This window comes from Excalfactoria chinensis, chromosome Z, assembly GCF_039878825.1.
Source record: "Excalfactoria chinensis isolate bCotChi1 chromosome Z, bCotChi1.hap2, whole genome shotgun sequence".
NCBI classification, from domain to species: Eukaryota; Metazoa; Chordata; class Aves; order Galliformes; family Phasianidae; genus Excalfactoria; species Excalfactoria chinensis.
In genome coordinates, this window is record NC_092857.1 from 20,377,594 (window position 1) to 20,391,680 (window position 14,087).

A 14,087-nucleotide genomic window follows, 5' to 3' on the forward strand; every position below is an offset into this window, starting at 1 on the left:
TTAAGGCAAGAATGAGCTAGAAGGGAGGGTTGCAGAGGCACTCCAGAATCTAGTTACTGCTGGTCTTCATGGTGGTGACCCATGGCATGACTTGCATCACAGCTCATTTATTGTCCTAGCAAAGAGGTGAATCCTCTAGTACCATGTGAGTAGTAGCAAAAGTGAGTAGAATGTATTTATGATTTGGGAAAAAAAAAATAAAATAAAAAATCCCACATTCTGTAGTGCAGGAGATAATGAATCTGATAGTCTTGAGTTTAGCTACCTGTTCGTCATGTGTCTGTTGATGCTAACACCGACAGTCTACCTGTCTGATTGTTTTGTACTAACAAAATGAGCTGTTAATGTATTCTGATTTATAATCTGTGGTTCTAACATTTCTGGTGTCATTGCAGTCACAGCCCACATACGCATTTTAGTAGAGTCAAGACTCATTCCTTTGTCACAGGAATAATTGCATCAGTTTATTTCTACTCTTATGCTTGTGAGATGGTATTCCTGTTTTGTATCAGGATTTTTCAGGCCGTAAACTATATTTTTATCAAAGTTCTGGACTGCTCCTGAAGTATATTATAAAGGAGAGGTAGGAATGAAAAAGCTGCTTATAACAGGGAATAATTTCCAGCATCTCATGTTAGGTGGGTTAATAACCTCAACAGGATAGAAGGTAGGGTCTCTGAAGTTTGGCACTTCTGACAGTTTGTCATTTTGAATACTTTTTTCCTCCTGAATTTATAATATTCAGTAACGGAACGGCAAGTAATGCTTTAAAGTTGCTGGGAAATTTCTCCTTTTGTATCACTGCACCTATTTACATTGAGGCAGAGGGTGTTCATTATAAAATATGTATATGGGAAGGGTACTGATGTCCTCTGAATTACTACCACATTTGTTGACAGATCTTCAGGAAATAGGGTAGTTGGGTAAGGGGCGTTAGTTTGCACTGTTCACTCTTTGTTTCCACCAGATCTTTTCTGAGTTACAGAGCTGGCTCTGCATGGCATCTTACTGAGTGTGGAGACTTTTAATTTTTTGTTTTTTGTTTTTAAGGAAGGGTAGAAATTACATTGTGGAAAGCAGAGTCTTGAGATCATCAGAAATACTAAGATGAGTATAAAATTATTTTCAGTTAGCCCTGCAGATGGCATCTTTTCAGGAATATGAGTGAGTCTAGCTTGCATTTGTGAAAGTGGTCTGGTTGGTTTTGTTGTTTTTTTGTTTGTTTGGTTGGTTGGTTGGTTTTCCTCTATGCTATGTTCTGTAGTGTTAATTTCAGGAACAAAGACTAATCTTAAAGGCATGATTCAGTCAGACCTAGATGCTGATCCATTAGAATCTGTCTTACTTTGCTTGGCTTTCACCTCTTTACTTTTGGTCAACAAAACCAGTAATGCTCTCATGTTCTTCTGCACTTCTGTGTTTGTATTTCTGATCAAAGTCAAGACAGTAAAGAGCATGTTAAATCTTATGGTTGCCTTGCGTTTTCTGGAAATGAGTAGCTGCTTAATCTTCAGTTCTGTCTGTGTCAAATTCAGGTATCACATTCAGTAGAATTCATACAGAAAATGAACTTGAATTTGCCTAATTTAGAAAGAGGAAATACTGTTGTTTTAGATGATTAAGACATTACAAAAGTGTTCAGTCAATGGTGTGTATTTAGTCAGTCAAGAAATAGGGATAGATGGAATCAATTTCCAGAAAAGCTGCTCAACCTAATACTTTAATGTTCAGTATTTCTTAGGTGTGTTAGTGGAACTCCTCTTTGATATGGTTTTGTGATATGGTCTCAAAAATACCAAGATGATAATTTCAGTAAAGGGGAATGTGCGAGTGTGAAAGAGGGAAATAAAGCCTCTCCAATAACCTGATGCATGGAATGCCTGAGGAAGCAGGAAGAGCAGCAAAAGAGATAGGAATCTGTAATGTGTTTTGTGTGCGGCTTCTTACACTGCTATAGAAAATGCAAGGTAATGTAAGTAAGTGGGACAGCAAAAGGAATATTTTTTAATTCTAAGCTGCGTATCTAGAAATGAAGTAGGCTGATGTATGTGTATTTTTACTACACGGTATCATTAAGTGCTTGTGAATGCCATGTAAAAGCTTAATGAGGCTACTAGCAGAAGATTCATTTTCTTTGATATTTGTATGATGAAATTAATGAAATTTGATTTCATAAAGCTTTTACAAAGCTAGTGAAAGTACAGTCCAGTTAAATACTCTCCTTCTCCCCTCTCCAACATCGTCCATTCCATCCCCTCCACGATCCATCTCCCTCCTTTTTCTCTGTCCTTGTCCCACTCCTTTCTCTGTTCACTGTCAGGAAGGGGCACCTCAGAAGAGTCATTTCAGCTCAGCACGTCACCGTCAGAGACTAGTGGAACCAACGGCTTCAAAAGTGAGTGCTTTCATTGAAGGACCATTTTCTAAAAGTGGAATATTGTGTCTAAAGAATGTTTGCTACTAAGGAAAAGCTCGTCTGTGCGCTTGATGGGAGATTTAATTATTACTTGTCTGCAAGTGATATAATCGCTCTGTCTCTGATGCTGAATTTTGACACTAGAAAAATTCATATTCACATGCATTTGTTGTGCTTTGAAAAGTTGAGCTAAGGCTTTTTTAGATCTGTCTGCAAATAGAAATAGAAACCGTATGAAATATTTACTTCTGTGTTATTATTTTCCATTAGATTTGTTTTCTTTAATATGTGCAGTTCTTTTGTCTTAGACAAAAGGCTTTCATTATTTAAAAAATTGGCTGGGTGAGGAAAATAGTTGTGTTCTGTTGTGAACCTCTGATATGAACTCTCGGAGAAAAAGAAATGACTTTGGCATCAAAAGGCGATATTAGCAGATACAGTGGCAGGATGAGATAAGTTTGTAAGATTGATCTACCTTTTTAGAGGCATTCTTTTTTTATACAGGACGTAAAACAGTTTGAGATATCACACTTAGTGACTGTTATTATGGAACTTTTACTGTCTAAACTGGTAAAGTGTATTATAGTGCCTATTTTAGAATGTCTGTAATGGGTCAGATGCATCTATTTTTGTTACTTTTTGTTAGATTTGAGCAAAAATGGAGCATTGTATCCATTAGCACCTTTCCCCAGAAATCTCATTCTCCACTTCCCTTTTGATTCTGACTCGTGCAGTATCAATGACAACATTTACGTATAATGTTTGGTATGTATTGATGTGAATCAGTGGTTGTAATTTTGATCTTGAAATAAAACCCTGTTTTAAAAAAGAAAAAAAGTGTTCATAAATGAATGCAGTTTGTCTTAGCTTTCAAAACTGACTCCAGTTACTGTTGTCAGACTCCATTTCTGTATTTATTGACTCAGTAAGTATCTGTTCTGTTGACTTCTACTGATGCCAGCATACTAAGAATTTTCTATTCATTTTAGGTTTTAATACTGTCAGTTCTGAGCTCTTTTTTTGATGTACCCTCAAATCACTTAAGATGATGCCTTCAGAAAAATGCATGCCGGGGTGCTCTTCTGTGGATATAAGCCTTGCTAGCTTTTGTCCCTCCTTCTTTATCTAGTTTTCCAGCAGTATTCTGCCATACCCCTGTGTGCACCTGCCTCATCAAAGGCAGGTAGGTGTACTATGTAAACCTCAATCTGGTATCTACAAAGCAAGTTTCTCAATATTTGCACTTTATTTCCCTCAAGACAGAAGAACAGAAAAGGCCTTGACTGATGATGAACAACCCTTAGCCACAGCTCTTTAGTTGGTGTCTTTGCTGCTGGGAGGATATCCTGGTGCACTGGGAGCAAGAACATGGGCAGCTCACTGCTGTTGGACACCAGCCCAGCATCCGGGTGTGGTACTAACAGCACAAAGCACTGCATTCTCTACTGCATCCTCTACCTTTCCACCTGTGGCTATTGTCAGCAGCCTCTGGATGACCACATGCTTGGAAAAGACTCTTTGACACACAGTAGGGGCACAGCTCTAGTGAATACATTGTTTTGATTAAAAAATGCCTCTGTAGAAAAGAGAAAGAACTAGCACTGCTTTACTGCCCATACTGTGTATTGGAAGAGAAGAGCTGCAAGGTCATAGCTGCCAGAGGCATGGACTGGACTGCAGATCAGCTGCCCTATCTCATTTTGCACGTCTACCTCATGAACTGAAGAAGCAGGTTTCTGAATCTTGTTTTTTTGATGCCCTTTCACTAGATGGATAGTATTTCCAAATGACAGCAGATTCTAACAGGCAACTATGCTTGTCTTTTTGGACAGCCTCCTCTTCCCTTCTTCCTTTCCCATACACTCTACTCAGTGAAGAATAGCTGTTGTGCTTTTTATACCAGTTGCATATGTGTTTTCTTCTCACACCCATCTTGCTCTTTTCTTGAGATCAGCTACTGCAGTTGGGAGGATTGTACTTTTGTGGTTTAAGGTAATTTGAGGTAAGAACAGTTGCATGTTTCCCACCTGTCTGCCTTTCCCTTCTTTTGTGCCTGAATGAAACTGAGGCATGGGTTCTGTGCTTTTTCTTCCTCTATCTTGAGATCTTAAGCCTATGAAATAAGATGTTCCTTCATTATCGGACTATGCTTGGTCTGCACCAGCTGAGGGAACTTAGGACTTGAAACAGAACTTGGCAACTCAACAGCTGCCCTTTGGCAAGAAGTTTTAGAGCAGAGATGTTGACCCCTGTTTCTGTGATGAAGAAATTAGGAATGTACGAGTTGCTGCTCCACATAGAACAGGCCCTGGAAGCATTCATGAGAGGGCTGTGTTCACCTTTGCTCAGAACTGCTGGGGCTAGATTAGGCTACTGTTCCTTTGTCTGTGAGACAACTCAGGAGATGAAGGTAAACCTGTCCTGCTTCTGAAGCAGGTACTTCAGGTAGTGGTGTGGTGATGAGAGGAGTAGCCCAAGATTGCCTTAGCAGTCTTAGCTGTGCACTGCAATGCTTCACTCACTGGTTTGGCTGGGAAGCAGGGTGATGTGGCACTTACACAACAAGCAGAGGTGATATTCTGTGTTCCTTAAAGGCCCATGTATGCTTCAGTATGTACTTGAGGCAGCATGAGGTTCTCTCTGCCATTCAGATCATGCTGCAGAGGAAGGGTAATGAAAGTGCTATTGGCACCCAGCATTGAGAGACAGTTCTTGTATTCTCCTGCTTCACTTCCTGAGCTGCTGTTCTTTTGCACACTTACCTACAGACTGCAGCAGAGATGACATCAGGATCCTGTCACCTCTTTTCTTTCCTGTCATGTTGAGTGTAAGGACCCTTACTATCACATACTGTGACAACATGACCAGTGCTGTGCTTGAAGGAATCTGTTTGCAGTACAGTTGAAGAAAGCACAGAATGTTCTCCTAAAATGTGAATCCAACTGATAAAGTTGGACCTCTCAACTCAAAAGGTGACAGCGGTGTAGCTTGTCCCTTAGCCCTGCAGAACAGTTAACCTGCTAACTGTATTCCTCTGCAGGTGTACCTGCTGCAGTGCCCCCTCAGCAGCCACTTCTCATACTCAGACCCACAGGACTTTGATATATTCTCATTATTGTGAGGACCAAAGAAACTCTCCCGATCAAGACGTTGGAGAAAAGGAATGAGAGTCAGCTCAGCAGGTTGCTCCAAATTAGGGATCAGTAGAAAGGCAACAGCACTATTGGCTTTCCCAGCAGCTTCTTTCACCACACTCCTAGATCTAGGTTTATTGCCTCAGGAGGAGTTGCCAGTTACTCCTGGTAGTTGCAGGTGCGCATAAGCCAGCAGTCTACTGGTCATGTACTCCTAAAGCAAGAGCAGTCTTGCCTGTTGCTTTTTGGGCTGAAGAGGCAAAGTGACACGTCTTCCCTTAAGCCTGTCTTATTTTTTAAAAAAGCAAACAAACGTGTTACTTTGAAATGTTATGTTGTCTGTTGGCTCTGTAAAGACTGATAGGTTCCCTTTTATTCCTTTTGCTTTCCTGTGCAGCTGGGCTGTTTGCCCAGGTGGCAGGATGTTATGGAAGACCAGGCTGCACAGCTTGCAGAAACTTTTGCCTGTATCAGGGATGCCGGTTGGGGGTGGGGGAAGACCATCAAAGATCCACAGATGAATTCTGGTTTTATGCCTAGGAAAGCATGATGGTGAGTTTGTAAGGATGTTTTGATTTGCATGCCTTATCCCTAGGTTTCTTCCATCTGGCTTCTAACATCTTGAATGTAGGAGAACTTGTGTTTGAGGGTCTAGGAAACAAGTCATTTTCTCTACTGGAAGTAGCAGTGGCTTGTGCTTGTGGGGAAGGTTGTTCTATATCTAGTGCTTTTTATGGTGAAGAATAGCTTCCAGTATATAGCTGGTGGTAAGGGTGCCTTTGAGTGTTTGAAGGCACTGACAGTGCACAGACCTTACTGTTCTGCTGGGACTTGTGTTGCTCAGCTGAGAACTGTGTGCATAGAAGGTGTATAGCCAAGCTTACTGTTGGTGGCTGTATCATGCTGATTGTAGGTGACCTAAGGAGCCTAGCCACATCTGATCTGCGTGTGTAGTGACTGATCAGTAGGCTACAGTTAGAACATGGATCAACAATTCGTAATGATTAAGAAGATACTGGTCTACAGCTTGCCCAGAAGATTCTCCACCTTTGGAATACAGATGATGACCGAGATCTCTGCAGGTATTCTGCATATCTGGTCTTGTATGAGGTGCATTTGTGTATTAGTGATAGGGGAGACACAAAGTAGCATGGGATGTGTTGGCTGTTGATATGGAGGCTAATGTTTTGAGTCTACTGTCTCCATAAAGGGGGGGATCTTGGCCTGTCGTGGCAAAAGACAATAATGAAGGTAGGCCATTTTAATCAAGTTCGTAGCATCCAGCTACAGTATCTTGAGTGTTGTTTATGATAGCCAGCAACTCTCTCAGAAATGGTGGAATTACGATAATCCTCTGGTTCCTTTAAATAAAGAGGTCATTGGGAGGTGTATCCTATTTCCATCCCTCAGTCCCCCCCTTTACATCTGGGGAAACTTTAGGCAAGGGTCCCAACAAAACCCTTGGTGGTGTTACAGACATGGACCACATGCATATGCAATCTCTACTTCTCTGACTGTTTTAGTGACTGATTCTTTTTTTAGAATACTGTTTAGAACCATACCTCCACCTGCTAAAACTGAAGTTCTTAAGTAGGTGGAAAGCCTTGAATAATTATTTATTTACAACTGTAGTGATTAATGGTTAGGTATTACTGTACGTAGGTTGCTCTGAAAGTAATGCCTCAGGTTTATTTCCAAGGAAACTGCAGGAGGTACAAAGAGTACAATAACACTATTTAATAGAGCAAAATATGAGCTACAAAACAGTGTTTTTCAACAGTCACCACCATTAGCTATACGTTTTCACCAGTGATGAACAAGAGTCTGCATGCTGCACTCATAAACACCTGCACCAGCAGAGGTGTCCTGCTGTTGCTGTCACCACTGCTGAAATGTGCAAAAACCCACCCACCCCTCGCTGTGCTCACATCCATTGTTTGGTCTCCAGATTCATCAAGCGTCAATGAGTGCCAGAGGGTGCCATTTTTCCTGTGTGGAGGAATTGAATGACACAGCTTTGCTTCATCTACACTTCCGCATCAGATGCCATTTTGTTAGACTATCCCTCTGCTGCTCTCTGTCGCTTGGCAACAAAACATAATGGGATTTGGTGGGATCATTCAACCTCTACTGCCTTACCACCAGCCATCCACCTCTAATGTGGTGGGCTGACAAAATAAAATATGAGGCTTTACTTCCAGAGCAGCTCTCATATGTTCTGTCATGCTATGTGTGAAGTATTTCTTAAAGTCACATGCATTCTTAGAATTTTGGTGCTTTATGCAGTAAATTGGGCGCAAACTGGAAATGTCAAATTTGAGTGTAAGGTATTGCTGTAACTTGTGCACTGACTGATATAATATGAAGAAGAAATGATCCATAAGGCAGAGAACTGCAAAGAAGTCCTGTTCCTTAATACTGGTCTCTGGCAACAGGTGAAGGTATTTGATTTGATGGCCAATTGATTGCTAGAAGGTTATTTACCAAAGGTTAGGGAGTCTTGCAGACATATAAATAGAAGCAGAATGTAGTTTGCAGTCAGATGGTAGAACTGGCTGCACTTTTTGGCCAGTTAAAAGTTGACTTTGTTACAATTCACAAGTAAGTATTTTTCTAGTGTGTTATTAATTATATTAGATTGATTTTTGTAGTCTTCTTCCCCCAAAAGGAAACAAAATAAATCTACAGTATTCCTCTTTCTCCTTACTAAAACACTAGTTTTATAGAAAGTAATACCAAGTTATAATTAGAGGTTTGCAGCTGTTACTTCAAATGTTTGGCCTTCATTCATGTGCTTGCATGTCTTCTGGTTGATTAAAAATAGAAATAGCTGTTGTAGAAATAGTACTAGAAATTGTTTGGGAAATGTGAATGGTAGTATATATTAAAAAACAACAACACAAAAACACAAAAAAACAAACAAAACAAAACAAAAAACCCTCAACAACAAAAAGTCCAAACCCAAATCCTTCAGAAACGGAGAAATATGAAATCTTAAGGTATAATTGAATTGCATCCTCCTTTTTAGTGTAGTGTGGGAAGTCTCCATAGTGTGGACACAAGGTTTGGAGTAGAATAGAACCATGGAATTAAGGGGAAAAAATAGCCAGTATTAGGAGATATTTCAAGCTTACAGAGGTAAGTTTTGTGTCATCAGAAAGTCAGTTTTATTTTCTCTCTAAAGTGTTTTTTCTTTATTCTGCATGTACATACATTCACTAATGAAAAATAACTTTCCAAAATACATTAGTGCTTTTTGTTTTTTTAACTTGCATATTTTGGTCTTGCTGGCATGACTGCAGGAAAGGTGAGAATGGCTGGACCTAGCCTGTCAGATGACTCATATAAATCAATACAGGAACTAGGATGAATTTTTTATACCATTCCTTACTGTAGACTCTGAGTTTGGGTTGCCTCCTGCTGGCTTAACAACAGATAGCGTAGAGGAGAAACTGTAGCTGTCTACTCTTTAATTTTTAATTTATTGTTGAAAAGCTGTAATTGAAGTTTCCTTTTTTATCCTTTTGGGCAGTGGGAAGGTCTTTGAGATGACAGTTTTACATGTCACATAAGAAATCTGTGCCTTCGAAAAGTTATTTCTATTAATTATTAGATATTTCATGACAAAACCTTTCAAACAAACCTACTAGATAGAGATACAAATTCGAATAACCTTCATTTACCCTGTTAGACCTTATTAACAGTGTAAACAGGATGATCAGTCAGAGGTAAAAGGGAATTTAAAAAATGTAATGCTTGCACAAACTTAATACAGTTGTTGATGTGATTTACTGTAGTTTCACGTGGAACAATCCATCTGCCATATTGGACAAGGAGTGGGATGAAATTGACTATAAAATGGTAATAAACCAAAAGATTATCTGGATCTTAATCTCAGCTTGGCTGGAATGTTAGTAGTCCAAAAAAAAGCCCCAACAACAACAACAGAAACAAAAACAACCCACCACCCTATAAAACATATTCGACTTTATTGCTAGAAGATACAGAGGGACCAAGTAATGATATAAATTGTTGAAAAGGATTTATTGCTGTTTTTGCCTTCTGCAGGCTTTTAGCTGAAATCCTTGCTGAGGCTGTGATTTACTTCAGATTCAGGAGACTACAAATTCTTAAACGCGGTGTTCCAACAGTAGTGATTTGCACTGCTTTGTCAAGTTATGTGTGATGTTCTTTTTTTTCCTTCTTCTTTGTTGAAACTGTCAGCATTAAGAAGCTGGCAGTCAGTAGACATGAGCTTCCTGCCTGTATCTAAGTTCTGAGATTAGCAGTTTATTCCAGAATATACATTTTTTTTTCTGGCCAGCATATTGGATGTTTAGTTCCCTGTAGGGAGGAATCACCTATAACTAATGCTCGTCTATTCTTTTCCAATGGTGAATTCTTGACATTGGGGAAAGTTTTTTTCTGCTTTGGTTATGTTAGTTTGTCTAGACTGAGTGGACTGTTACTGCCCATAGATGGGCCTTGCCTCATACTTAATGTAGAGAGGTGTCTAGGAGGATGGAGCAGGCAAGGGGAGTTTTCATTTGCACACAGTCTTGATTTGGCCTCACCATGAATAATGTGTGGAGATTTGAGGGTATTACAGTCCTTGAGAGTGTCTGGAGGAGGACAACACGGCTGGTGCGGCAGGGCAGGGAGGCAGGTGGTATGAGGGGGGGCTGAGGGCACTGGGATTGCCCAGCCCTGAGGAGCGAGGGTCGAGAGGTGATCTCTGTGCTCCCTGCAGCTCCCTAAGGAGGGGAGGTGAAGGGAGGAGCCGGGCTTTGCTCCTGGGAACTGGTGGCAGAGTGGGAATGGCAGCATGGGAACTACCAGGGGAGGGTCAGGCTGGGCATCAGGAAACATTTCTGTGCTGTGAGGGTGGTCAGACACTGAAACAGGTTTCCTAGAGAGCTGGTTGATGCCATCTGTATCAGTGTTCAAGAGGTTTGGTCAGTGTCCTCAGTAATACGTATCAGCTTTTTGTTAGCCCTGATGTGATCAGGCAGTTGGAGCAGCTGATCTTTGAAGGTCTCTTCCAACCTGACTCCTCTATTCTAATGACAGTAGACCTTTGCAATTAAGCAGTGTGGCAAACCATCAGGAAAGATAAAAAATGTGTGTGTGATGAGAAGGCTCTTGAAGACCAATGTTGAAGTTTATATTAGTTGAAAAGACAAAAGATCATGAGAAGTTTGCTCCCCAATGCTCTCTTCTGGGAGTGGCCAAAATTATTATGGCTCTAGGAGAGTGTTTAAAGCTGTGTAGAAGCCAACTAATTTTCATGTTGTTGCAGTGAACATGAGGCTATGCTTTTGAAGTGGAAAAAATGGAAATGTTATGTTTTGACAAGCGGGTTAATATTTATCTTCCAGCTCCAAAGCAAGTCTCATTTTTTCTGGTTTGATCCTTGCCCTCAAACTTGATCCTTTCTTCCACATCAGCAGAGTGCATTACCAGTAAGCTATGAGGCCACCTGAACTGAAAAAAAAAAAAAATCAATGGAGCTTATAAATACTGACTGAAATGTCAGCATTAAGCAAAAACTTTGATTCTGAGACCTTTAATTGTATAAAGGACAAGGCATCTCAACTGAGTAAAAAGGCAAGTATAAGACTCTTTTTCTAGAAGAGATATTTCTCTTGTCTGCTTCCAGTTGTGGGGTTGTTTGTTTTTAAAATACACAAATGATGTTTTGCCTGTACTCTTGTTTGTTAGATTTTTGTTGAGAAAGTGAGCTATGCTTGTCCTTTGCTCTGATGGGACCAGAATCATCTCCTTGCTTCTGTGTGTGAAGAGCATCTGCTAACCTCAGCTCTGTGACACCTGGAGGTGAGCAGCGCCTTTGCAAAACTTGTGCCTTGGTTCTTCTCATCAGTGCAGCTAAAACTTGAGTTAGTGTAGTTTTCCCCCTTTCTCCATTCATGATCAGTTACAGCTGATGGTTGTGAGTGTTTTGAGGTGTAGAGCAAGGATGTCTTGCTAGTGGCAATTGTTCCTAGGAAAAAGAATAAACATTTTTGGATTTTTTTAGCCCCTCCTATCCCATGCAGAATGTCTAACAAAAATTCTTGCAGCTAAAAGCTAAATGTAGGGGAGTCTTTCATGCTGAAGACAGGCTTAGTCAGTTTATCTTGTAGTTACTGATTTTGACAGCAGTTTAGGAGCAGCTGCTGAACTACTCATAGAATTCTAATGGAGTTGTCAGCTATCGTGATCCGACACTGGAAAAAAGAAGGCAGCTAGATTCCTGTGAACACAATGATCTCTAGTACCTGTATTTTCAAGCACCACAAGAGTCCCAGAATAGCTGAGGTTGTCCAAGACTGCTGAGTCTATCTGCAGCAACCCACAGAATCACAGAATTGTAGGGGTTGGAAGGGACCTCTAGAGATCATCGAGTCCAACCCCCCTGCCAAAGCAGGCTCCCTTCACCATGTCGCACAGGTAGGCGTCCAGGCGGGTCTTAAATATCTCCAGAGAAGGAGACTCCACCACCTCCCTGGGCAGCCTGTTCCAGTGCTCCGTCACCCTCACCATAAAGAAGTTCTTGCGCACATTCGTGCGGAACTTCCTATGCTGAAGTTTCAGCCCATTTCCCCTAGTCCTGTCCCCACGCACTACTGAAAAGAGACCAGCCTCGCCACTATGGCTCCCACACTTCAGGTATTTATAAACCTGGATCAAGTCCCCTCTCAGCCTTCTTTTCTCAAGGCTAAACAGACCCAGTTCCCTAAGTCTCTCCTCGTAGGGGAGATGCTCCAGGCCCTTCACCATCTTTGTGTCCCTCCGCTGGACTCTTTCCAAGAGATTCCTGTCTTTTTTGTACTGGGGAGCCCAGAACTGGACACAGTAAACTGTTCCAGCAGGGGGGAACGCCCAGAGCAGAGTGCCAAGACCTCTGAAGATCCCTCAGGAGGAGGCTCCACAGCCTCTCTGTGCAGCCTGTGCCAGTGGTCCATCACCTGCACAGCACAGAAGGACTGTCTGGTACTCAGAGGGAACCTACGATGTTCTGGTTAGTTCCCACTGCTTTTTGTTCTGGCCCTGGGCACCACTGCAAGGAGCTTTCTCTTTTTTCCTCTTAGCTTTCTCCCTTCAAGTATTTGTGGATGTTGATGATATCCTCCTGAGTCTTTTCTTCTCCAAGCAACAATGGTCCCAGCCTCCTTCATCCTCTCGCAAGAGAGCTGCTCCAGCCCCTTTTTCATCCTAGTGGTTCTTTCCAGTCTGTCCATGTCTTTCTTGTTCTGGTGGGCACAGAACTGGACACAAGACTCTAGGTGTGGCTTCCTCAGTGCTGAGAAGAGGGGAAGAATCACTTCTTGACCTGCTGTCAACACTCCTTCTAATGTGGTCCAGGATACCATTAGCCTTATCAGCAGGGGCACATTGACTCATGTTCAACTTGATGCCCACCAGAACCCCCAGGCCCTTTTCTGCCTTCCAGTTGGTGGCCCCTCCTGGGGTTGTTCCTAGCTGTAGGACTCTGCACTTCTTGCTGAATTGAGGTTCCTGTCAGCCCACTGCTCTATCCTGTTGAGGTCCCTCTGAATGGTTGCACAGCCCTCTAATAAGTCACCCATTGTCCCCCACTTTTGTGTCATCCATGAATTTAATGAAGTTGTGCTCTGCCTCATCATCTAGATGGTTAATGAAGTAAAGCAGGGCTGGACCCAGTATTGACCCCTGAGGTACATGCTGATGACTGGCCTCCAGCTAACTAGATTTTAAACCACTGACCACTTCCCTCTGAGTCTGGCTGTTCAGCCAGTTTTTGATTCACCTTGCTGTTGAAACGAGGTGAGAAGTGCCAAAGCTGGTAGCTACCATATGCTGTTGTTTCATTTTTCTTTTGCGTTTTAGTGATGAGTGAAATCTTGTAGAGCTATGTCCACATAAAACCCATTGTTTTCTGCCAAAAAAAATAACCTGGGGAAAACCATGACTTTATTCAAAACATACAGGATTTTCCATAGCTGGTAAGCTGTGTCATTGTTTGCATTTGTTCAGCTGAACAATTGTACCAGCAATTGCTATTTAATACCTTTTAAAAAAAATAAAAAATAAAAAAAAATTCTTTCTTCTTCACCCTTTATAACTGAAACATTATTACATATTAAGATAGAAATGCTTGTGTGAGCTTGGTAGCTGGAATATCTCTAATGTTCTGAGCTCTTTATTGTCCATACATTTTCTCCACCAGCCACGTGGTAATATGGTAGTGTACCAGTGAGTGAAACAGACTGTTCAACAGCAGGCCAGCAGGGAGCATGGATTTTCTGATGCTGGGTTGGATGGAATGATTTTTGTGTACTTTGAAGTGGAAAATTCATTCAGAATTTTTGCAGTTCTTTGCTAAAGAAACATGGTTATTCATTGATTTTTGAAAAGCTGGGCTAAGAAAGCATGGAAGACAACATGGCGACAAATAAAAGCTCTAAGTAGTATTTTTCTGCAAGCAAACGTTTGAAAGGAGTAAAAACCAGATCACTCTGAAACGAACGCAGAGTTTTACTACATTAATTTTGGCA

The 14,087-nt window shown here is 41.3% G+C and overlaps 1 protein-coding gene across 3 annotated transcripts in view; it reads left to right on the forward strand.

Annotated features, from left to right (window-relative positions):
- MAST4 (microtubule associated serine/threonine kinase family member 4) overlaps nt 1-14,087 on the forward strand; it is a 277,722-nt gene that overhangs the window by 108,237 nt on the left and 155,398 nt on the right. For 2 of the 3 annotated variants that reach the window (XM_072360604.1, XM_072360605.1), the window contains exon 4: nt 2,321-2,395. The exons of the other annotated variant lie outside the window; for it this stretch is intronic. In XM_072360604.1, coding sequence (XP_072216705.1) covers nt 2,321-2,395 — 75 coding nt within the window. The remainder of the gene's footprint in view (nt 1-2,320; nt 2,396-14,087) is intronic. 3 annotated transcript variants of the gene reach the window in all.